The sequence below is a fragment of the Eurypyga helias genome, unplaced genomic scaffold (assembly GCF_000690775.1).
Source record: "Eurypyga helias isolate BGI_N326 unplaced genomic scaffold, ASM69077v1 scaffold571, whole genome shotgun sequence".
Taxonomy (NCBI): Eukaryota; Metazoa; Chordata; class Aves; order Eurypygiformes; family Eurypygidae; genus Eurypyga; species Eurypyga helias.
Genome location: NW_010230007.1, coordinates 16,827 through 42,456, shown reverse-complemented (window position 1 = coordinate 42,456; position 25,630 = coordinate 16,827). Strand labels below are relative to the sequence as shown.

At 42.2% G+C, this 25,630-nt stretch overlaps 1 protein-coding gene across 1 annotated transcript in view; it reads right to left on the bottom strand.

Annotated features, from left to right (window-relative positions):
• VIPR1 (vasoactive intestinal peptide receptor 1) overlaps window positions 1-25,630 on the bottom strand; it is a gene marked incomplete at its 5' end in the record, with an annotated part of 52,065 nt that overhangs the window by 10,860 nt on the left and 15,575 nt on the right. The window contains 5 exons of the mRNA XM_010160578.1: window positions 1,647-1,716; window positions 4,100-4,160; window positions 6,213-6,366; window positions 20,767-20,899; window positions 22,859-22,959. Of these exons, the coding sequence (XP_010158880.1) occupies window positions 1,647-1,716; window positions 4,100-4,160; window positions 6,213-6,366; window positions 20,767-20,899; window positions 22,859-22,959 (519 nt within the window). The remainder of the gene's footprint in view (window positions 1-1,646; window positions 1,717-4,099; window positions 4,161-6,212; window positions 6,367-20,766; window positions 20,900-22,858; window positions 22,960-25,630) is intronic.

Below are 25,630 nucleotides of genomic sequence, written 5' to 3'. Positions count from 1 at the left end.
GAGCAGTTAAATACTGACTGTGTTGGCTTGTAGTGGTCAGGAGCAAGCATGGACACGGGGCAGTGATGAGTCAGGTGGAGTATGAGTTATAGGCTTTGTACAGTCTTACCATTGCATGGTAGAAGATATGGCTATCAGGCTACTGGAGAAGTTGTTTAGTTTATTTTTCAACCTAGAGTGTAATCAAAGGTACTTGATCTGTTCCCAGTGCTTAATATCTTATATCTTATATATGTATTTCTTCCTTCCACTGAGATCTATGCTTTATTCCCATGAATATGAGGGAAGTGTTGCGTTCCTCCCTGAAAAAAACTGCTGTTCATCAGACAGCGGTTATCATGCCTGCCCCTTTGTGCCAGATTTATAAGATACTTGCAGAAGGAAAATCTGAAATTGCTGTGTAAATTTTTGTTTAGCAATAAGGAAATAATTTATTGGCCAAAATAAAATACAGACTCATTGATCCAAAGAGAACAGGGTGTATTTCTTTACCAAAAGATTATCTGGGGAAAGGAAAACACTATCTATACCTTTATATGATGACATAAATATTTTGAGATGTGTCATTTAACTACTGTATTTCTTTTCAATGAGGTGAATAAAGTAAGATGTAATTATTCAAACTGTTTCAGTTTGGAATCCTGACAAATGCTACAGGAAAAAAAAAAGCCTTCTTGTAAAGGTCACAAAGTAAGTGGAATAAGAAGAATGTATGCCTAAGAAAAGATTTCTGTTTAAAAGAGATATATTTGGTTTGATTTCTGCTGCATTCTTTTTCTTCCCTTCCCACATACTTTCCTTCATTTAAGAAAATTCAAAGCTAAGTTTAACTCAAGCTCATGTGATTTCAAGTTTTGCCTTGATACCTTTCAGAGGAACACGCAATACTCAACAAGGATGGAAGGACTCAGGGTTCCCCAGAAGTGTCATGATTTACGTGGTCAGAATTGATCATATCCACAGAAGTAAGAAGTCAAGCACTTCTGTTGATATATCTGGAAATTAGGCAAATGTCTCAAGACTTAATCTAAAAACTCCTAGCTGGAATTAAACTTTGTACTGGATGCTATAACAGGAGGTAAATATCTGGGGGAATTCATCTAACCCCTTTGTATCTAGGTAGAAATTTATGGTAGGACTCATCCCATTTTACTTCATAGTGCTGACATCTAAAACTGAACAAGCCATCCTGGGCTCTGCATATGGTTAGCTCAGAGAAACAAAACCATTCATGGCACAATTCATCTGAGTGAATTTAGACATCCACTGATTCAGTAGACAAGATAAGCCTTTCCTGAATCTCTAACCATGTTCCTCAACTCCTCTGCCTACACATGCCCATGGCTACTGCACCAGGGTACCCAGTGTGACTAGCTTGAGGTGAAAGTGGTCAGAGTTAAATCAAACGAGCTCCACCTTGGTTGTTTAGAAACTCAAGCTCTTGCTATGGTCAATGTTTAAAGGTAAAACTGTTTATCCAGATGGTGAGTTTCCTCATCCTAGGACAGACATTCAGTACACAGTGGGACTTTATCTGTCAATGCATTTTCCATGGACATTTACAGAACACTTCTCAACACCCCTTCACCCCCCACACTTCGCATTAAAGATGGCTTTGCAGCCAGCAGAATGTGCTGATACTTTACCAAAATAGACACCAAAATAGGAGTTTTAATGATCCACCAGAATGGGGATTCCACTACTTCCTCCCAGCACCTAAAAAGAAACAAAACCAGACTGAAAAGATCAAGCAAAGCAAGCAAGCAGCTTTGTAACCTTCTCAGATACGTGCTTTCCTTAAATGATAAAGGCTATATGAAGAGGACTAAACCTGGTGTGCATGAACTGGGAAGGGCTGAAGACTTGCTTTGAGCACTGGCAGGGAGCAGTTGACCCAGATATAATGCTGTGAGCTCTTTTCCCTTGATAATGGAACGAGCTGGAGGATGTTATCTCAGGGTTTATGTGGGGGAGGATGGTGATTCACTTCGGGTCTACTACACTGACGTCTGCTACAAGGAAACGCTGTCAAAACCCACAGATTCACGAGGCCTCCAATGCTATCCACCATCGTGAATAGGGGTTTTGGTAAACACAGGGCAATTGGCACCATGAGAAAAAAACCAAACCATGTCCTTCTGAAAAAAGGTGACGGACAGCCTATGGTGGGATCAGTCAGGCTAAATCTGGCAGGCTGCAACTGAGCTATGGATCTAGTCAGACAAGTCCATAGCATCCAGGGTGTGACTTACTTCATCCTGAAGTCAGAATTATCTGCAAAGCACACCTAGGTCATCTGGAACTGTATTTTAATGCCAACAAGGAAATGACAGAACGGGAATGCTGTGGAAATGACTAATATTGCTTGGGACACATTTATCTGCAGACCTCACAAGAATCAGGTGCTTGAAGGTGCATTTTTGGGAGAGCTTTCATGACAGTTGCTCTGCACTCATGTTTGGAATAGATTAGTGGAACCCATCATAGACAATTTCACCTGGATTCAGCTCATCTAATTCAAAATGCTGACAGTGCAAGTAATGGTAGATGAAGAGAGGCACTTTTTCGGGCACAGTTCCTGAGACCTATTTTAGGCATCTGCTTTAGGATGAAAAGAATTGCACTCCATGGACCACACTGACTAAATCTCCGCTAGCTATAAAAGGCAACTTGAGTGAATTGTTCAGATACAGATGCTTATACTTAGTCAGGTGCATGCTGCCCTTTCATTTAGAATTAAAGTGGCCCTAATTACATCTAGTGCACTTCATTTTTAAAATAAATTCAGGCAGTCTGAATGAAGGTCACTTTAATTTGGAGCTAGAATGTTTAAATAGAGGCTTAATGTTGTTTAACCAATCTTACATAATTAGGTTTTATTTAATCTGGATTAATTTCCTGTAATTTTTCTCTGTAGGTAATTTTAGTATGCCAAAACCATCTATGTTAGGTATTAGCACTTCCTGTAAATTCACACTCTGTTTTACTTGGCACAAAAATGTAGAGCTTTGAAGCCTCCAGAAAATGCGAAGAAGTCTGTATTTTTATTAAGAATTGCTGTAGCTGAGTGGGAATATATAGTGAGAAGAATTGGTACCCAGACTGGTTAAATCCTTTGGTCTCTATCTCACTGTAGAGGCTATTTATTAACAGAGTAAATAAGGTCAGTGTTATGCAGATAGAGTGAAATCATAAAAGAAGTCAGTAGCCCTCAGGAAATGTGTTAGCACGACTATAAATCAAAAACACAATGAGAAATCTGAGCTACCTCTCTTGCTGAAATAAGGACAAATCAGGACACATTTGGAGAGGGAGACTGCACGGGAGAAAATGGAGTTAACCATATGCTGCAAATGCAAGAAGTGAGGACATGCACAGTGAGTACATAATAAGCACCTGATTCTGTAACTCTCTGGGGTGTTTTCTCATAAAAGCCTTTCCAATTACTGTAGTTTGACTGCTGGAGTAACAGCATGAAGGAGGATTGCAGGATCAGATCCTATTTACTTGTGTATTTCCTTGAATAGCTCCAATATCTGCCTCATTTACTTTGCTGTATTCTATCTGTTTACATGAAATATCAAAGGCGGCTGCTAGGTTAAGGAGGATGAAAAACAGATCCTAAGTTCTGCCCAGGGAAAAAAAAAAAAGAGGGTTTTTAGACTTTTTCTGTGAGAGAGCTAATGGGTGTGTTTAATAGGTATCTGCTGTATGAGCATATTTAGGGTCAATTCTACAGCATGCAAAGCTCTGCTCTGAGCAAAGGGCAGCTGCTCAGCTGCTACCTTTGTTATACACAGATCACAGGGACACGTGACCATCAGGGTCTGTTCACAGATTCCCTGCCAGTATCCTGACCAAGGGACTGGGAAGCAAAGAGGGTGAGTGACTGGCCTAAGTTGACATTTGTGTCTTCAGGGAGACCTTGGAGGGTTTCCTGGTTCACAGTGGCAGTGGAAAGCCTCTGCTCTGCTCTGAATGCCATTGGGGCTAGGGCAGGACGGCTGGGTTGCTAAAACTGCAGGGCATTCCTAGGCCTTCCTTGGAAACAAAGGAAGGAAGAATTATAAAGGAAAGATAATTGAGTCCCCAGGCTTACCCAACATCGAAAAAGTAAATCCTGACAATAGTCCAAGCAGTGATGAACACGGAGGGGGCACCTGACAAGAGAAGAGACAGTGTTACTCTCAGAAATCATGATGAATGTTTTCAGGGCTGTTCTCCCCCAATCCCCATCTCTCCTGAGCAACTGAGGTGATGCCTTCCCTCCAGGGTGGGCAGATGCTTCACATTTTCAACTCTCACATGCCAAACAGGCAACGTGTTGCCTTTCTCTCCCACTGGCCATGTAAGATGAGGTTCTTGTAACTGCTCCCTAGCAGATTTATCTTCCTGTTGCAGTGCCAACAAAAAAACTGATGGTGAAATGCAAGGAATAGGAGTCACTTTAGACATCTCCAGTGTGGCCAACCTGTGTCTAAGCCCGTTACCACAGGCTGTCTTCAGCATCAGTGGGGAGAAATATGGACTTCTATCACACAGGTCACCGAGCTACTTTGGATGTTTGCTTTAGGATAAGAAATATGCCCTTGGATTCTCCTGACTGTATCCTGGATGTCCACTGACTATAAAGGGCGTCTGGAGTGACAAGATTACATGTAGATGTCTGCAGCTGGCCAGATGAACCCACCTCTGCTCCTCACTTCATGATCATCTACCTGACTAGGGTTTTCTCATTCCATCCTTGTGGTGCCTTCTTTTCTCTGCCTCTTGTCTTTGATTAGATTTATATTGGAAATACTTCAGGAAGGACATGTAGCTTTGTTCTGTGCTAGTCACAGTATTGCATATTGTTTATTACCAAGTGATTTCCGAGTGCCATGGCAATAAAACCAGTAAGAACTGTAATGAGCGCATCCAAATATTTAATTCCTGCATGATCCATTTCAGATCCGTCACTGAGGCTCTTGCAAATGGTGGATGACGGAAAGGCACCTAACATTTCCTTGAATTGCCCTTCCTCACCCAAGGAACCTCAGAATACATTACAGATGCAAGAGATTTCCTTTCATTTAAAATCATTAGCTTCATACATTTTTCTTTAAAATCTGCCACTCTGCTGTGCTGAAAGACAGGGTATCTATGACAAGGCAGGTTTAAAGAAGGTCTGAGCTGATTAGCTATACGTGAAACAAGGCCTGCTAACATCACCTCTTCATATGCTTATGGCCCAGAGAATTGTCTCTCTTCTGCAGGGTGAACCCAGGCATAACTCCTGTCACTTTCGATGGAAGTTACTCTACGGATAACTGATCAAATCCTGAGCCCAGACATACTCCTGTACATGACACAATTTCATTTTTTCTTTCGTTTCAAGATTCTTCCCCGCTCTAATTATTTCTCAGTTTCAGCTATCATGAGCATGCAGTAGAAAGCCATTTTTCTGACTTACACATAAATCTTCAGCTAAATGGCTTAAAGGGGAAAAGAGATCTCTGTTTCCTCTTAGGAGAAAGAAGAGAAGTTGATCTGGTAGTATTAATTTTCATAAGTTAGCAATTCAACTCTGAGTTACTTTGTGAAGAATTTATTTCTGTCTACCTTAGAATTTTCTTATTTTATTTTACTTCACTTTAGTTTATTTAATTTTATTTTATGAGTTTGAGACTGGATTCACAATAAGCTGGAGAAATCACAAATACAGTAGGGAGAAGGTTATTGGCATTAGCACCCAGGTAATGGGATCTCAGGATAGTTACCTGGCCTGAATTCAGCAAGACAAGGGGAGAGTGATGGACTGCAGTGTCTGGTTCAGTCTAAGAGTCCTGCTTTGCTAGAATCCATCCATTACAATTTAAGGTCAACGCATGCTATCAACATTGGGATACCAGTCAGGATCAAAGGACCAAATGACTATAAAGATGATGAGGAGTTTCAGGCCCATAGTCCTTAAAGACACTGAGGTGCTCAACTATCAATTAACCTAGCACAAACTAAGTTCTTACATACCTTTGAAGATTTAGGCTAATGCTGTTAAACTCCTCTGGCCATCACCTGGTCTTGCTCTTGGTTGCACTAGCAATTCTTGGCAGCAAGGTAACGTGTACACTACATCTCTGCCCTGTCTGAGGCCCCAGGTTTGTGGGTTAAATTGCTGTTTAAAATGCCTGTCAGGATCACCTCTTGTCATTCAGTTTTGAGAAGATACGTACCCCAGCCAATCAAGATGTACCACCAAAAGTACTTCCTCTCTGAAAAGAAGGAGATGACCAACAGGGTGTGAAGGTACAACCCCTCCACCAGGAGCCAGAAGAAGTTAGCCATGACACAGTACTGGAAGAAAACCATCATGGCTTTGCAGCCTACCTGGAAGAGAAGAAACGAACAGTGGTGAACTGCAGCCTGTTTCCATAGTAAACACACCGTATTATCAGCAAGCCTTGCTCTGTGTGTATCTTTGGGATTGCTTGTTGCAGCACCTGAAGCCCTTACAGAACAGGTAAAAAGCCAAAAGCCCTACCAAGCTTTCTTGGGGTGGACATGCTTGGCACACATTAACCCCTGCATGGAGAGGGCAGTGTGCATCCTTGAGCGAGCCAGCTCACATCTGGGTGGCATTTGACTTGGTGAGCCTGGAGATGCACAAGCTTGGAAACCCTGCTGAGCAGTGACAAACTGATACGCTGGGCCACGATCCATAGCAGCAGAGTGCTGCTCTGTGTGCGTTTCGGACGTAAATCTGCGGGGAGTTGGCTTAGTGGCAGAGTGGATGTCAGAAGGTCCTGCTAGCTAGCTGCCTGCTAGTATTACCTGGCTCCCTAAACTCAAAGAAATGAAGCCTCTGACCTGAACAAATGGATTGCCCAGGACAAAAAAAAAAAAAAAAAAATTTAAAAAACCCTGTGTTTATTAGCTTTTGAAAAGTGAAGTCCAATTTTAATCACTCCATGGCCTGGTAGATACTGCAAAAACTGAAGAAGTTTGAGACAGAGGTTTGAAGAAAGCCAAACCTGCAAAGAATTGTGAATACTCAGGAAAAGAAGGACTGGGATGCATATTTTTTAAATAAAGAAAAGGATAAGAAGGAGAAGCAGGCTAAACAGAGCAAGGACAGATTTGACTGCATTGAAAGGGGAGAGATTTGAAAAGGGAAGGAGGATTGTTTTTCTTCAGGAAATGAATAATTAAGCACAGTAACTTGCTGTGTGAAGATTTCACTGAAGCAAAGGTAATGGAAACAGTCACCTTACAAAAGAAAAAAAAAAGGGAAATTTCTCTCTGACACTTAGGGGCCAAAGACACAGTAAAACACCTGAAGGTAGAAATCAGCTGCCCAAAGAAGTATGTCAGCCCTAGCCATTGCCCAGCATGTGATGTGTCCAGGTGCAGCTGCAGATTTATGGGATGGTTGCATCGTTACACACATCCACACTGTCTAAGCATCCCTGAGATGTCGATATGGCAATAACCCCGCTGCCTTCAGTGAGTCTGCTTGGGCAATACCCTGCACTTGCTGGGGCAAGGGCACGGGAATGGCTGCTAGCACTCTTTGGTTAGTGGCTCTTTCCTGGTGCTCTGCACATGCACTGTGTTGAATTTAGAGCAATAATTGATTTACACCAGTGACAAGCCCACACTTCCTCCCTGCTGAAAACAGTTGCTATGAAACACACTGGTTAAAAAGGGAAGTGTGGAAAGTGTTTTCTCAATGCCACATGTTTTGGAAGGGGACTTGTCCCCACTGATCACTGAAAATTATTTCAACCCTCCCCTAGCACCAACCAGTATGTCACACTGGGGACCCTCATGGGCTCCTGCTAAGCCAATTTATAAGATGTGATGGATTTTATATCCTGGGAGGCAGATGGCATAGGCAGAGGCTTGCTGCAGGGTGGTGGGGGAAGGTGGAGGCAGAGAAGGCAGTTAATTTCCAGGGAGGGAAGGTGACACAGAGCTGAGCCGACAAGGGCTTGGGATGCAGCAGCATCCTCCCTATGCTTTTTGTTTCTCCCTGCTATTGTGTGCATATGTCTGCGTGACACTGGCACACATTGTTTCTTTTGCTCCAAGCCTGAGTGACTGCTTAGGGTGTCTGCAGCCAGTGGGGATTTGCTGGTGTGAGTGTACTTAGTGGTATTTCACCCTAATTCAGCAGTTCACAGGTGAGACACGAGGTTTAGGAGAGCAGTGTTGATACATCTCAATGACATGCTCCTTAAACACGGATTTGCTTTGGGGGATGAACATTGGGAATCCTTTCTGAATGGTTGCATTGAAGCTATGGCAGAGGCATGAGGCTGGAGCAAGTCACAAGGAACTGCAATACTTCATGGGACCAGAAAAGGCTGTTCATTAAAAGTGCACGTGATTTCTGCCTAACAGAGCCTCCCAGGCAGGGATCCCCAGCCTGAGTTTGCAGAGCCACTGCTGCAACAGAGAGGAAGCTGTGTTGAACTCAGGCTGTGGCAGCAGAAGTCCCAGATTTGGATGCCCAAATCCAACTCCTCCCAGTATTGGCAACAATTGCTTTTGTGGGAGTTTCTGGCCCTACCTCCTTCCCTAATGTGGTGGTGGCTTGTTACAGCACTGAGCTGGATCATGCACACGGGCAGCAGCTGGGTTTTGCCAACTTCTTCTCTGAGGGATGTGCAGCAGATGAATTCTTTGCTCCATGCTATTTGGCTATTTGAGCAATTGCTACTACCCCAGGCATTTTGTGTTTTACCTGGAGAAAATATATTGGTATACATCATTATGAGCATACAGCAATAACATATTGCAGCCAGGGATCCTCTGTGGAATGGGGATGTTCTGCACTGCAGCAGATTTGGATCCACTGTCATCATGGTATTTTCGCATTGACTGGGCTTCTGGCTACTATTGTCTACGCTGGGTAAGCTCAAACCAGACCAGATATTTCTACAAGAGATGCAGTTTCACTGTTGACTGCACTGTTGTTCTTCCACTGAATCCTCTCTGACATCTAATGCAGCGACACATTTGGAAAACAGCCCTCCCTGGCTTTTGAGAGACCTTATTACATGCAGCATTTGGTAATGGTTCTCTACCTTCCTGATCAATCGGATTCAGCCTCAGAATGGCTGTTATAATGCTGGGAAACAAAATCCACATTTGTAGAAGATGCTTTACCCTTTAGATGACAGACACCAGGCAGAGATGAGCTATTACATCTCACAGCCTTTTTTTCATAAAGAGCAGACCTCATGATGTCAGTGTTGAAAGACTAATACAAGCTATATTTAGAAAAGATAGGAAAAACAGCATTACCACACTGCTTTTTTCATTCTCTCCCCTTTCCCTGTCTCATTAACAACAGTTATTCCCCGTCTTTCTTCAGGGATCCTGTCCTGCTTGTGTCCACATGAGATGCTGCAGTGAGATGGTCTTCCTTGGCTGTGCGGATGGCACATCTACTCAAATGGCTCCTTTGCTTCTTCTCTTTGGGTCTGCATTAGACACGGGCCATTTGCTTTTCCCATGAAGGTCCCTTCCCTTTCCACATGGGCTGACGGTGACTAACCGCTTCTGCCTCCATCCAATGAGGCATGGAAACCTCCTTGACCCCAACAAACACTTCTGTGCTCCTCTTTAAATTCCTCATAGTCAATAAGAAAATTTAATATTGATTATTACAGAAGTTGACTCGAGGATGAGATGATGCTTGTCTTAGACATACTGTACAGGCCAACCTCCCCTGCTTTCGTGTGCCCAACCAACTATGCTGTAAGCATCTACATTTACAACGGTTTAACTGAGGACTATCTGATGAGACACTGTGCAAGAGTCAGCTGCTTAAAAGGAGACTACTGGTGTTATTTTAGGCATTCTTGGGTATTGTGCTGAGCTTCCAGTTTTTGCTCCAGGATGGGGATTTCTTGTGCAGACCTTTGGGATATTCACAGGCATTTTAAGGGGTATGAGATACCCATGCTCAGATGGCAGAAGTCTTGCTGGTCACGGAGTGCACATTCCCTGAACACAGGTGTGAATGACTCACCCCTCAAACAAATGACTTTATTTCAAAATGAGGGGCATTTAATGCCCTCTGCAACAGAGCTGCACTGAGCATACATCTATTTATTGTCTAACAAGGCAATAGAGAAGGCAGAGGAGACTTCATTTGCTTTGAAGGAGAAGGGGACTTCTTGCAGTCATTTTAGGACAAATATTTAATGAGCTGTTGATACTTAGGAATGTACGCTGTGCTTTCAAAAAGGAGATGGGTGAGTAGGGATGAAGCACACAGCTGGTTAGAAAGCTGGTGTGATGTTGAAATGTGCTTAGTTGAGAAGCAAGGTAAAAATTTTAGGATGTCAATAGCATATCAAGTTCAAAGCCTTATGGAATGGTGGAAAAAGCAACAGAGGTACCCACAGCCAGCATGCAGCACAGCATTCATGTGCAATGGCAGCTGCAAGAAACACAGCCCACTTTGCCAGATCATAGGAAGAATGCACTCAAGATGCAACCAGACTTTCCGAGAAAAGGGCAAAGGAAGGGACGTAAGGGTGGGAAAACCAAGGCTGAGCAATGACCCTAACAGGGTTCTCCCCTGTGCCTAGTAGCACTTTATACTTCTAAATAATGTTAGCCCCGGGAGAAACATCTTTCTCCTAAAACTGATGTCGTGACCAGCTGACCCACCTAGAAAAATGCAGTTCAGATGCTGGAGGCAGTAATTAACTCAGGGCTGAATCTGTCATTGCATTAAACACACATATGTCATCATACTCCTCAGTGATAATTACTCTGCTTGAGGTATCTCTGCTTATTAAGAACTGCTAAGGATTGTCAGTCTTTACCAACAGCTGAATTTCTCTAGCTCAGTATGAGCAGCGTAGTTGGACAGGACTTGGTCTGAGAACAATGAGGTTTTGAGGCAGGTGCACACAAAAACACATGTGCATGCATCAGCCTCCTGCAAATGCAACAAAACTCTACAAAAAAGGACTCCTCAGAAACACTGCGGTGAACCAGAGAGCATTGCTACACTAACACAGGCCTCCTCTCTCTTCTTTACTGGGGATATGGTGTGTTACAGGTTTAGGACTTTAGGAATTAGATCAAAGAAGTATAAAGCAGCACTTGAGTGGTTGATCATAGTCCCACCAGACCCACCATAGCTGGCTCAGGAACACATTCAGATGTAAACAGTCTGCTTGAGACTCATTGTCCCAGGCACTGGAATCCCCATCAGTCAATCTGACCTGTCCCTCCCCATGTCTGACCTCTTCTGTGCAAGGGTGTGACCCTTGTGCAGACCCTGCGTTCCCCTCTTGTACCCTCAAACTCTGCTGCTTCCTGCATTGTGTTTGAGGCAGGTGCACACAACAAGAGTCATATATATAAGAGTCATATATATATAAGTCAGCTTAAAGATATATTTCAAACAGCATTTGTAATCCTGAGCAATGCTGTAGCTCCCGGCATTATTTATGAAGTTGGGGCAGTGCCTTCAGCCCAGTCCCCAGTGCCTTAGGCAAAAGTGTGGGCTCAGATTCACCACAATCAATCATGAAACCTGCAGGCCTCCAAACCCCCTTTAAGGTACTTAGGTCTTTTTACCTGGGCTACTACTACTAATGCAGGAGGAAGATATTTACATAGAGCTTCTTGCAGTCCTCTTCAACAGAAGACAGATGAAAACTCATTTCTCAGTGACAGGTTTGTCCAGCACTTTCATGTTGCCCAGAAGACAAAACCTAGCTGAGGGGCTAGTTGCTGAGTGACTCTTGCTGAATTTGCCTGTGGCAACAGCTGCTCTTCACCCAGGCGTGGTCAAGGAAGCTTCCTCAGTTTTATTATAAACTTTTTATAAATCCCACTCATGATCCTGTAGCTGAGGTACACTTGGAAGACAGGGAAGCACTGAGCAAGCACTACCTGCTGAAATTAGGATGTTGAAGCACTGGCCTAACCCTACATCTCTGTAACTATAGTGCCATTTTAGACACTCATGTCATTATCATAACTAAATTCAAGGGTCTTATTCTTGACCTGATTCCCACCTCACATGCCTAAATCATATTGAATCCCATCACAGCTCTTTTTCTGTTGAGATATCCACCACAGCCAAGTTATGATGTAATCTGTAATGTGGATGCAATAACCAAATCGCTCTGCTAGTTCTTTTTTCCACATTTTGTGAACTTCCTTCTTCCATTTAAGCTTTTCCAGAAGCTCCTTGCTCATCCATGCAGGTGTCCTGCCTCCTTTGCCTCATTTCTTACTCACAGGTATGCCAGACTCCTGCAAGAAAAACTGCAGTAGAGAGAACATTTCCAGAAGTTGACCTGGCAAACTGAAAATGTGCGTATCAGTTTATCTCAGCTTTCTGCTAGTGTGCCTACTCTTCTGCAGAGACAATTTGTCTACACAGAGTCATGGTTTGACCCTACAGAGGCTAATGGCAAAGCTCCTGCTGACTTCAACAGGGCTTCGTGCTGGAGGCCTAATTTGCAGAAATTTGGTGTGGTGTGAATGGAAATTGTTGACAGAAATAGAACGGCTTCTTCCTGGGTGATTCTGTTCCTCCAAAAATGAGCCCTTAGGTCAAATTAATTTGCTGAGCTACAAAAAAAACCAAAAAACAACCAAGAAAAAAGAAAAAGTGTGAACTTACCCTTAGCACACTCAACCTTTTGTGTAACAACAGAAAAAAACAAATTAAAAACAAATAAACAAGACTGCCTGGCAAAAAAGCCATCACTGTTATTTCTTCTCTCATTTTAATTGCAGTTGCAGACTAGAGTCAAACAGGTTAGCAATAAAAAAGACGCGCAAGTTTTATGTTCTACCATGAAAGCAAATCAAGGTCTACGCAAACAAGAAATCTCCTAAATCAATTGGGTGCCTTTGATTCCTCCTTCTCTATCGTGGAGCCTGCCAACAAGTAATTTTAAGTGATAAATTGCTACAATAGCGGGTGGCTTTGCAAATTTTCCTGGAAAACACATGGAAATTTTGAGTGTTGAGGACTTAGCACTATCTGTGAATAAAGAAATTTGGCTAAAGAATTTCTAAAAATGTCATCTTGATAGAAACAAAGAGGCTTCTTATTGAAGCACGTATCCTTCAGTTTGTGAAGGCCTAAGTTGTCAAGTTCAAAGCCTCATTTAAAGCAATTTCTCATCTATCAGGACTTATAACAAATTAAAAAAACGTCTTTAAAGACCTTAATGGGAATAATAATCTTATATCTCAATGATGGACCCTTCAGCTCCTGCTATCCTTAGTGGCTTCAACGGTAAGCCAGCCCTATAAAAAGTACAGCAGATGGATCAATGTAACTGAATTCGTGGTCATCATCTATTTCAGGCACAGGGATAAGAGGCCTCAAACATACATTTTCCCTGTTAATATGCTGCTCTGCATCAATGGTGCCCCAGAAACATTATGCAAGAGTGCTCTTAAGGCTTGGCAATAGCAAATTAATTCAATTTATTTTAACCCGCATTCCTCTAGGTCACAATACATTACATTTTCACGCACCCATTGCTGCCTAAGAGCACATGCTGGAATACTTACTCCATGTCAGCTGTCACTGGGCAATTTATTAAGCCATTATAACCTGGATTTGTGTCTGAGCTTGTTGATTTGTTACTGCTTTCATAAAGCAGAAATGCTATTTCTAGATTGATGAGCTGTGCTGTGCAGCTGTACACATGCACACACTCACTACTTCAGCAAGCTAAGTCTTGCCTGCTTCCATCATCATTATGGAAGGACCGAGACATTATGAAGAAACTATTGGGCTCTATTTCCATGTCTCTTTCCTGTGCCACCACTTCCACTTGCACCAAGGCTGGGCCACAACCAAAACCTGATAAGAGTATTATTTCTCTTGTTAGAGTATCATTTCTCTGCCAATAGCTCAACCTATAGGGACCCAAGAGTCCCATGAGGTAACCTCAGCCTTTCTTTGTGCTTTCACCTCTCTGAGGCCAGCTGAAAGCCAGTTGAAAATGGCAAGGCATTTAAAATTCTGTCTCTGCTAATATGGAAGTTACATGAGACAACCTCTACTTCATGTGCTTGCAACACAGCAAAGCATGGCAGGGTCAGATCCTGCACTTGCAGAAACCTTATGAATTCTATTAAAATAATGAAGCTGTACCAGTTTATATCAACAAAAAATGTGGTCCACATGACTGCACTTTATGCCTTGCCCACTTCCCACGCAGGCTTCCTCAAATACAACACTATCTGTTGAATTCAGTAGGAAGTTCTCATGTCTGCTTTTCTTCACATAAGAAGCAAGTTCACGCCCCGTGACTGTGACTCTCAAGGTTATTTAAGCATTTCTCTTCTGCTGATTTTAACATGGCTTATGTAACTCTTATTCTTTGAGGGACTTGACCTTTCTATATTGTCTCTTAAGAATACTCGTTTGATTTTTGGGGAAGTCTTGTGGGTATTTCTAAGATGGTGATTAGCTCTAGCTGGTCTAGCCTCTGCGTCAGATGACTCAGAGTTGAGTTTAGACATAAAAATAGAATTATCTTATTAAATGGGGTAACTGTCCCTATTTCATGTTTATCAATCACAGGGTAATGGCACTTATGAACACATCTTCAGTAATAAGACAAATCAACCACAAAGCAGCAACTAAAGGGAGAAGTTGAGCAGAGTTTTAGTAACAACCTTAGCATTTGTCACATTTTCTCTCATTATCGGCAATACTGAGGTGCTTTGAGTTGCCAGCCCATGGCTGGGGCACTGCTGTGTCAGGAATGATAGGGTCACTTATCCAAATAAAGTTCCTGCTTCAGAGCTCTTCCACAGTCTAACTTTCTGCTTTCACTCTGGGTTATTTCCAGGAGCAAAGGACAAGGCAAGGGGGTAGCTGATCCAAGCAAAACCATGTAAAACCATGTTAGAGCGTGGTGTCCATGGTCCATGCCCTCTCAAAGGCTGCTTGATGTGAACAGTCCAAGGAGCAGAAGGGGCATAACCCAGAATCTGATATTTTCTCCTTGGAGGAATGGATCACTTCATCCACCATCTGTGGGCCTGGCCTGTGACCAACTGTCAGGGAGGGATCCCATCCAGAGTTCCCAGGAAGCTCTCCTTCTGTTGCTTCCCATCAATTCTGTTGTGGGACTAGTTGGTGAATATCCTGTTTCTCTTCTGTGCAGGGGTTCACACACTGGCCAACATAGCTGAAATCCAGCCTCTTTGCACCACTCCTCCCACCTTCTACTGCAAACCCCATCTCTCTAAAGCAGAATCCCAATCCCATGGCATGGACCTTCCCCATTTTCTAACCTGGCATGCCTCCAGCACCACGTGCCAAGCACCTAGCTTCATCCCCCACTGCCATTCATTGATTCCCGGTCTCAAAACGATGATGTTTCACCTTTAATTTCTTTGACACTCAACATTCCCTTCACTCTCCATCACTACACATTCTTTTCTTTCCAAACTCAGACCTGAAGCCCATGGTTCCTTCTTCTGCCACATCCTTTTAGCAGAGCTTCAGCTCCCAACACCACAACCTTTCTTCCAAATCTCTTTAAAACTTTACTTGCTACTGCCAGCCCTGTGGTTGAATCTCTGTGAAGGGTATGGTGCAGCAACCAAGGCTTCAAGGGTGGCTGCCATAAACTGCCATCTCACCAATACTGGCAGAAGTTACTGTTTGCCACCGCTCCATAGTGATGACCTGTGTTTAGGCCCTCTCCCCATGGCATGTATGAGGTGAATTAGGCCTACTTCATAAATGTCAGTGAGGGCTTAGGCAGGTAGAGACCTCCTCTGTTCTAGAAGAGATGATAACACATTCCTGGATGGGGTATCTCTGGAAAATTTCAAAATCCACATAAAAACAGTCTAGGTGGATGATCAGTCCATCTTCCATGCTCATGGCTGCTACTGGCCATGGGCAGTTAACATCCCAAACCTCTTACTTATAGCTTCTCATTACTTCACACCCCCTGCATTCACTGAAATTGTTGCTAAATCCTTAATTTAACTTTGGCACTGATTTTAGAGAGGACATGTGAGACGTTTTTATTTTTTACTTTCGGCTAATATTTTCACCATTAGGGCCTCTGCTAATTAAGGAATGTAGCTGTAATATCCTTCTGTCTTATCTCCCCAACTTGCCTCCATCTGATGGCCCTTTCTAGAAGTGTCTTAATACCTTTGCTGAAATGAAATTTAAAGTGCTGGTGTGAGACTTGAAAGAGATCTGGCAAACATACAATGCCTCATTTCTTCCCCCTGCTTGCTTTCTGTTGTTTTTTACTTCTTTGTATCGTTTACAGGAGAATTCTCTATTTTTTTTTCCCTTCTGTTATATGTTTTGCTGTAAAACTTAGATTGTAGCAGTGATCAGCAGATACTGGTATCAGCAGAAACAGGCATATCAGCAGATATGGGGATAATATTCCATAGAAGTCTGGCAGATGCAAATCCCGTTATCTAACCTGATGGTAAACATGGACTAGGAGATGGGTGTGTTAGGTTTGTGTTGTGACAGCAACATCATAGAGATCTTCAGCAGAATCCTGAGTGGAAACCAAACACTGTCAAAAAGCTCAGAAAGAAGAACTGAGGCCAGTCCATTGCAACACCCATCTCCTGAAGGCAACAGGAACTATTTGGCTTGGTTTCACAGGAATTTGTGGACAAGGTGAGGTGATTCAGGTCAGACATGAGTAGAAAAGCACAGTGAGAAACTTCTATTTCAGGAGCAGTAATATTTCCTTTGCTCCTTGTGCTGCTCCGTTGGATGAAAACCAAATGCAGCTGCTACTTATTAGGTGGTAAGAGTGAGGGTCTCCTTCACTCTACTCAGCTGATCAAAAGAAGGTGGACCTCATTTCCCATTGGGCCTCATTTCCATGGCAAGACAAACTCTAAAGCACTTCCTTATCTCAAGCAGCACCTTTGCGCCTGGATGGTCCCACTGAACTCAGCGGATGGGGTGCAATTCTGAAGCAATGGGCTGAGCTAATGAAAAAGTGTCAGATGATGTATTTACACATTTTGGGGACAGACCCAAGTCCAATTAAAGTCAAGGGAAAGATTCCCATTGTCTTCAGACATAGTTCTGCCAGGCTCTTCCCCTAAGCCAGTCAGCCAAAGTTCAGCAGAAGCCTCTCTGTGCTGCTAAGGAGAGCTCACCCTCCTCTGTGTAGTTGGGAGTAGGTGTCTTTCCTAGAGGATGTAACACAATGAAAGGGATGAGTCTCTAATATTGGTTTCATTTTCACACAAGTACATAAAACTCTTATACTCTTCCATCTTGCCAACAGCCTGTATATCGAGGCAGTCCCACATATGGCACAGAATATGGATCTGAGCAGCCTCAGTTTGGGGGTGCGCTGGAAAATAAAATGTTTCTGTCTTCAGCTTCTGAATATAAACTTTATTTAGGGGGCCTGTAGCTGTTATCAATTTGGCCTGAGGAACATTGTGTGAAAGAAAACTAATTTTTCACACTGAAAATATGAGATATGTGTATATGTTCACAACTGCTAAAAGTCCTAACCTTCTTTGCAAAGAACTTGTTAAAATTTGGTTGTCTTACTGGATTGCAAAAGGAAAAAGATAAATTAGTTAGTCTACCTTGTATGAATCCTCAGAAAAGGCAAATTTGCAGAGCTTAGAAAAATCCAGCCTGAACTCAGTCTGTAGAACTTGATCTTTCTTTGTATCAAACTGTCGCCTTCTTTGTCTCCAGCTAGGCTGGAAATGTAAGTGGTTCATCATTATGTTATCTAGGTAATATAGTAATGAAACTACATCAAAACCTATCCATAGAACCACAAAAAAAAAAAAAAAAAGAAAAGAAATTAAATGACAACCGAAGTGTTCAGTTCATTCCTTCTACCAAATTTGCTGTTTTGGCTACTGTGTTTCACAGAGTGTTCTCCAGGGAAAGCAGAAAAGGGGGTGTGGGAATGCCAAGACGAATGGTCACTACGCCTAAGAAAACTCATGTGAAAAGCTAAAACTTGTAAGGAGGCCTCTTGAGTCTGGCAGTGAAAAAAACCCCAGAAGAATGCAGGCAAATACAGGTGGGAAAGTGGCACAATTCTTCAGGCAGTATGAATAACCTCTGGATGCAATAAAGCCACGTGTGGTGGGTTTTTCATTGGAAATGTCTGATCACTGAGACAGAATGTATTCTGAATGAAGTGAAGAGTTATTGAAGAAGTTGGATTGGGTGATTTCACAGACCCCTCCTAGCCTGACCATCTCTACACCTGAGTGCTTAGAGCCCAGATTGACTAACAGACTTGAGTATACGCCTATTTTTGTGTGGCTGGTGCATAAAACAATTGTAAGTCTTCTTACTGCAACAGGTAATGCCAAATTCAGTAATTTGGTCCCTTCATCAGAAATGCTGGGAGAGATGTCTGTTCATTTGGATTTTATAGCCCTGAATCTGTCTGTTCTGGAAGGGGGTCTGTCTATAATTTTTTTTTTTCTTAAGGAACTAAGAGCAGTACTTTCTTTTCTAATAAACCGCTGTTATTGCTTTGGTTTTATCCTCTTCTAAAATAGAATAGTGGTGAGAGCATTCAGTAAATTGAACTTTCTTCAAATCTCTCCTCAGACTGAAAGAGCTCAAGGCCATAACTAGACATTATACACAAAACCTTCAGTAAATTGCGTGTTAGGTCCTGGGTATCTGAACTAGTGCCCAGGTCTCCCAAGTCAAAATTTTATTCTGCAAGTTCAAAGCACAAAGTAGTTATTTAAACAAACTCAGGCCAACCTAACCCAACCAAACCCACAAAAACACAATGGTTTTTGTAACTATTTCTTGAAACAGAGGAATATTAGGAGAGGCATTTTGACTGCAATGGATGGTAATGTTGGTAATGGATGGTCATGTTGGTAATGATCCCCTATAACCTAAAAGGTACAATGGTATTTGGAACTATTTCTTGAAACAGAGGAATATTAGGAGAGGCATTTTGACTGCAATTCATGTTGGTAATTTTTCCCTATAATCTAAAAGGTTGTCCAAAAATATTGGGTCAAGGCAGGTGGAGATTTTGCAAGGGGTATGCTCAGCCTTGTGCCGCAGAGATAAGATTTCTTCCACATATTTTATAACTCTTGTGTATCATCCAGCCATTCACCCTGAGCTGGCATTTAACATGAAAATCCTCTGATGGGGAGAAATACACACAATGGCGGTAGCCATAGGTCTGCCTGAAAGCACACTGGCTTCCAGGAGCTGTGGATTCTGCAGTACAAAGTCCTGTATTTATACACAGAAGTGTTTCTTGACGGACAGTTGAAGCAAATGCTTCTCACATGGCTTTCTGCAGTCATGCCTCAGCCATGACCCAGTGCAAACTCCCACAGGGGTGAGAGGTTAGTTCAAACTCCATGGCTGATTGGGTTCTTGGCTCCTCTGCCAACTAGCATTGGCAGTTATCTGTGGCAGCAGACACCGGGTAATTGTTCATTCCAACGTATATGTCATTCTAACCATTCACAGACCTTCACAATAAACCCCCACTGCTAAAGAATACAGACCCCAGTGGGCCACAGAGGGGAAAAAACCCCTCAGAGTTTTGGGAACACATCGTGCTGCAGACAGGGAAAAGCTGGGAGCAGGTTGCTCTTTGGTATCAGCTGAGAGGTGCACAAGCAGAAGGGTCATTCTAACAGCAGGGACAGGGCGCAGGGTAATGACACAGAAAAGCCAGAAGGCAAGGAATAAATTGGGTGGATGGAAGAGAAAAAGAGAATCTTTTTCTGGTGCTGTATAACATAAAAAAACCCAAGTCCAGAAGGGATCTCTCAGACTGCTGTGCACAGTCCCCTGCTGTTACCAGCAAGCACAGCAAGCAGGTCATTATGAATTTATCACAGAGGGTTCCCCCCTGGTTTTTTTATTTTTTTTGGATGACTTCTGATCACATCTCTTTATTTTAGTAATTTCAATTTCCTGCCTAAATTTATTCAAACTAGTGTCCTCTTACTTCAATATGGCCTTCAGATAAGCAGATCTTCTCTCCCCTTAATATTTGTTCCAGATGATAACACTGAGTTTCAAAGTGAGAAGAAATATCCCAACTCCTTTATTCCCCTCATTTATTATCCCAGTGGGGAAATCTCAAAATTGCAGATAGCTAGCATGGGATAAAGATCCAGATAAAAAATAGACAGTGATGTCTACACTTAGATTTCCTGCCTAACCACCTGCAGAGATCTGGTCATTACGAACAGTGGAGCCCAGAGAGCCATTCAAATGCAGGTGCCTTCTTCAAAGAGAGGTGAACAGCTCTTCAGACTCCAGTGAGTGCATTACTTACAGCTCGACTGGTTTTACACATATAGCTCATGTATAGGCACTTCGTAGATACCTCAAGTCAGTTATGTGAATCTGGATTTGACTCCCATCCTTACTAAGGGAAAGGTTTTATTGAATCTGCAAACACAGGACTGCAAGTCTCCTTTGACCAAGAAAGTAGCCTCGGACTGGAAGATGCACACAGGACTGACAGAAGCCCCAGAATCTCGTAGAGCCTCAGCTGTGGGTTTGACCTCAGAAGGGACAAGATGCCTATAAACTTTTGACCTTACTAACTTATTTTATGCCATTTCCATACAAATTAAACTGCAGCAATCATTTTTTTTTTCTTTCAAACGAGAAAAAATAATTGATATCTTCCCAAAGTACTGTCTCATATGCATTTGCAAGGTAATTTTTGGTGCATTGTTTAAGAGGAGCAACAGAATAAGGTGGAAACTTCGATGTGCACAGCTACTTACTGAACTCACAAAGCAGTGTTCAGATTCTCCACTTTCGAATAGGATGACATCTTTTACAAAGACTGCGATGGCTCTCATTATGAAGGACATGAAGAGGTGCATATGAATATAATTTCGAGTACAGTGTAGCTTTCTGTTGGGAAGAAATGGAACAACACTTCTGAATAGCTAGGTTTCTCAAAAGCATTATTTATCTATTTGCATGTTTCCTCTGCCAAGACACAGACTTACAATTAAACATTAGAAACCCTGAGACAGGCTGTGTTTTGCTGTAAATCACCACAAATCCATTTAAGCCTTTTTAAGCCCAGAGAACATGTGGCAATCCATACATCTGCAGCAGTGTTGCTGCTTTTCTAATTCTCAGAAAAAAAGGTCAGAACATAGAATGACAGAAAGCAGGTCCATCACCCTGCTCTCCACTGGAAAAGAAATGTTTTTGACTGAGCAAACTGTGCTCATGATAAAGGTCTGTTTTCTACAGAATGTCTCTACTGCAATAATTCTTTTCAACGTGAAATGTTTCTTCAGGAAGAGAAATAAATTCTTAGCAGCTGCTGCCAAAATTAACACATATTACAGGCTTTCTGGAGCAACACAAAGTGTATTTTCACTTAAAAATGACTAGTAATTGATTGTATTGTGAATAACACCAGGGTTTTTCTATCCCTTGCCCACTAATATTTTGAAGATGAATTCTGATCAAGTAGGTCTTTTTTTGCAAGTGAGACTTTATATCAGCTAAAGTGAAAGGCCTAATATTCTGGAAATGGGTACTTTGTACAGTCATCAGAACCACAACAGACCTCACTCAGCAACATGATCAAATTACCACCTCTAAATGAGTCACTGTGCACTGGCAGAGTTTACGCTCTTAATCTCTGATGATGGCAAAATAATGTGACCGAGCTGAGTCCTCTGCACTTGCAAGCGAAGGCAAGTCAGATTACGCTGTTTCCCACAAATGAAGAGCGTGAACCCCGACAGCTTCACCCACTTGGCTGACACCTTGCACCTTGTTGAGGTAATTTGCATGTGTGTCTGATTCTCTCTTCCCTTTTAAGGTGAGTGAAGAGGGCGCCTGTGCTGAGAAGTGCAAAGATCTTGGAGGGTGAGGCCAGTCTTGGTATAAGTGTGGGAGTTACCCTAGAATATATCCTGCTTCCTACAGCTTGCTTTGGGGGATGATGTCTGGACCAGACTGTCATAAACTACACAACCATATATAATGCATTCCAGGGAAGCCAGTGGAGAGTGGCATGATGAGGTGGAATCACATCTAGAAGGCTCTTCCATCTCATGGAGGTCTACTGTTTTGCTGTTCTCTTTATACGTAAATAACATCATAATAGATTATCTTATATGCAGATTTCTTCATTGGAGACACCCAAATTGAGATGTCTGAATCTATTATAAACAACAGAGACTGAGGATTAATTCATTTGCTGCAATCTAGGCATCTAATGCTATTTGATACGCTGCAGAATTTCTGCCCCTCAACCCATAAAGGCCTGGGTCTCCTGAAGGTCCTGCATCATATCTGCTACCCTTGTGCACATCTTGGAGGCACCCGCGTGTCTAAAGTGGCTCTGGGTGTCTGTGTCTTGCCATAGAGCTATAGTAGGAAGTGCTTCTGAAAAAGACTTTGGGAGGTATTTTTGGGGTGTGGTTCACCTGTGCCCTTTTGAATACCTATTTTAGTAGAAATGCATCATTCCATAGCATCCATACATACCAGACTGACTAGGTGTCTGTGGATTATAGTAAGATTATGGGATAGTGGCCTCTAATAGAGATCCATCACGTAACAATCTACATTTAGTGCAATGAATCCCACCTAAATAATTGGATTTGGGTTATAACTCTCACACAAAGGTCACAACTCACATACCAGAAAACAGCTGTGATGAAAGACAGAGGAACTTTCTTCCCCATGTCCAACTGAGGCTTGACAGAAGTCTTTTGCATCCATCTGTAACACATGGCCTGTAACTTAAACAGGCTTAAACATCTTACTTAATATCTTAAACATCTTACTTAACATCTAACTTAAACATTCCCTTAGCTATGTCTTTTTTGCTCATGTTCTTACCTAAAGAGACATAAAATGATCATAGCAGCCGTGAGAGCAATGAGCGATAACGTATGTCCAATGGTGTAGCCGGTCTTGACTGTGCCATAGAACGCCGTTTGCTGGTGTGAAGGAAAGGAAGAAAACATGTCTTTGAAAGAGCTGCCAACATGAATTCCTAAATGCACCTTCACTGAGACTTTACTGACTTTCTTGGTGAGACAAGGAAATCATCCTATTCCTTCCTTTTAAAAAATCTCCAACTCCTTCACCCTTTAAAATCACAACCAGCAGAGTACATGGCTCCATCACCTCCAGTGTGAATAAGAATAACGTGTCCAGTTGCAGTAGAGCTTGGATCAGTCCAAAACCAGGTTACAGTTACACAAGGGAAAAGTGCATTCAGGAAGGAATCTGATTTGACAATTGCAGAGACAGCTACATGGTTATGATCTTGTGGAACAAGAATGACTAATGTTCAGTTAAACAGTGCACTGACACATCAGCTCTGAGGTGGTGAGTATGATGAGCTTCATCTTATTAAGGAAGTTTGAGGAGAGAACTGATCTGGAAATTGGTTTGATTTTGTGGAAGCTAGACACTGTGTTTGGGCAAGTAATAACTTAAAATGTTCTCACTGAAATCACAGATAGGTTAATTCAGAACTATATGTATAAAGTTGGAAACGCGTTCATGGCTTTTCTCTTTGACAGCACACAGAGGGAATTTCTGAGCATGGGGCACCATAGGACTTGAATCCAACAGGGAATTCTAGTCTAAATAAAATGGGGAAGTAAGGCAACAAAACTCCAACTCTTCGAAGGTTTTCCAGCAACACTCAGTATTTTGAATTTCAGCTTAGAAAAAGGACAAAAGATCAGTTGGTATTTGGACATTTTTCATTTATCAATGAAAAATCCAAGTTTTTATGAGAATCTAACTCAGTTTGTGGGAAATCTTATTTTCCAGTCCTTGATTGATCCTCCCCTGTCCTCCTTGTCACCATTTTCTATTAAACAAACAAACAAACAAAGAAAACCACGAAGAGCAGCTTAGACAGAAAATATAACCCCAACCTTGTTTGGGAAAACACTCTGTAATACAGTGAGGACTGACATTTTTATACGCTATTTTCATAGGTCTTGACAAGTACTAAGTACTTTACAGAACCAGTGAGGCTGAGAGGAGTAGTAATCCTTTAGCATTTGCACAAGCCAGTTTGGAGGGGTGTTAAAACAAGACAGAGCCTTCAGAGAGTGCAAAGAGTTCCTGACCCAAAGCTCTTAGTGAAGCGGATTCATTCAGTGGGGCTCTAAAGACACCTACTTTTAGCCATCTTGGAGATCTGTGGTCTAAGAAGCACTCATACCTGAATACAGGACAACAAAACAATCCCCCCGTTTGCTAATACGTGGTTTTTCAACGTCAAGCTGCAGAAGGAATCATTATCACTGAAAAGATCATAAGTGCACTACTTCGGTGCCTACGTAATGTGCTTCTTAGGGATTGCCAGAATTCACAAGTAAAATCTTACACACAGTCCTTATTTATTTCTTCATACCTTTCTTCTTGTTTCTGACTGGTGACCAGTAGGCATTCAAAGTGCATGAAGTGTTCAACCATGGAAGACTATCAATCTGTTCTGGACCTCACGTCCCATACAGCCTGTTGTTTTTCTCTTTTTTTTGATTCCCTTCACTTCTTCCTCCCCAAACTGACAGCCAATTTAACAACAACAAAAATCTATTCTTCTTCACAGGCTAGTACTGCATGTTCACTCCCCTCAGCCACCTTTCACACAAATTAGACTTAAACAGCATGACAAAACTGCGGAAATCGGGAGAAAATAATTAAGAAAGAATTAAAAGAACACAATACGTGTTCTCTTGGTAACGCGGCACTCTGGCAACGCTGCAATCCATTGGGTGGCCAAAGCATGTCCCAGGAATTCCCAAATCCCCTTTGTAGCTGGAGCATAAAGCAGAGCTCTCAGTGAAGGACCTTCCTGAAGCAGACCCGTAACAATGGCTTTCGCAGTGTGCTACTGGTACCACACAACTCGCTGAGGAATGGGACACTTGAGGGTGTGAAGTGGTGGCTGACCTTGAAGGCAGACTAACGGTCTCTTAATCAGAGCCTTAAAATTCTTTGTGCAACTTCCACTTTCCTATTTTATGTCTTCTTTCCCTCTTAAGGCTGGCTCAGCTCTGTTCAGACTCTCCATTAACTCGTTATTCAGACTCCTGTGTCCAACATTCACAAACACTGACATATGTCACACAGCAGAAAAAAGCATGGGCGTAGGTTCAATATAGAGATACGGCTGCCGTGAAGTACAATTATTTTCTAGCACAAGTTTTTTCTTATTGACTATGGGACACTTACAAGTGACTAGATTAGAAGTTGAACTTCTGGTTAGGTGAGGTGAATCTCACTTCTAACAACTTCTGTTAGTTATTCTCTTTGGACTTTACCCTTCATGTCTCAGCATGTAGCAAACCAATAATCAACTCCTTCCTCTGTAATGACAACACTTTATAAAGATAATTATACCTAGGTCAGTGACTACCAATTTACTTACAGGTAGTATCACAGCTTGTGGATTTTCTTATAAAATTTGGTCACATTGCATGAAAATTAGTGTGTTCCCTGCAGTTTTCTAGATATTTAACTTGTTGAGATCAGCAGAGCAACACTGATTGCAAGTGAGTAATGTCCTTTTATCTCTTTTGATCTTTTCATTCTTACGTTGGTCTAGAAATACTGAAATCACCATATCCTAGAATCACAGAA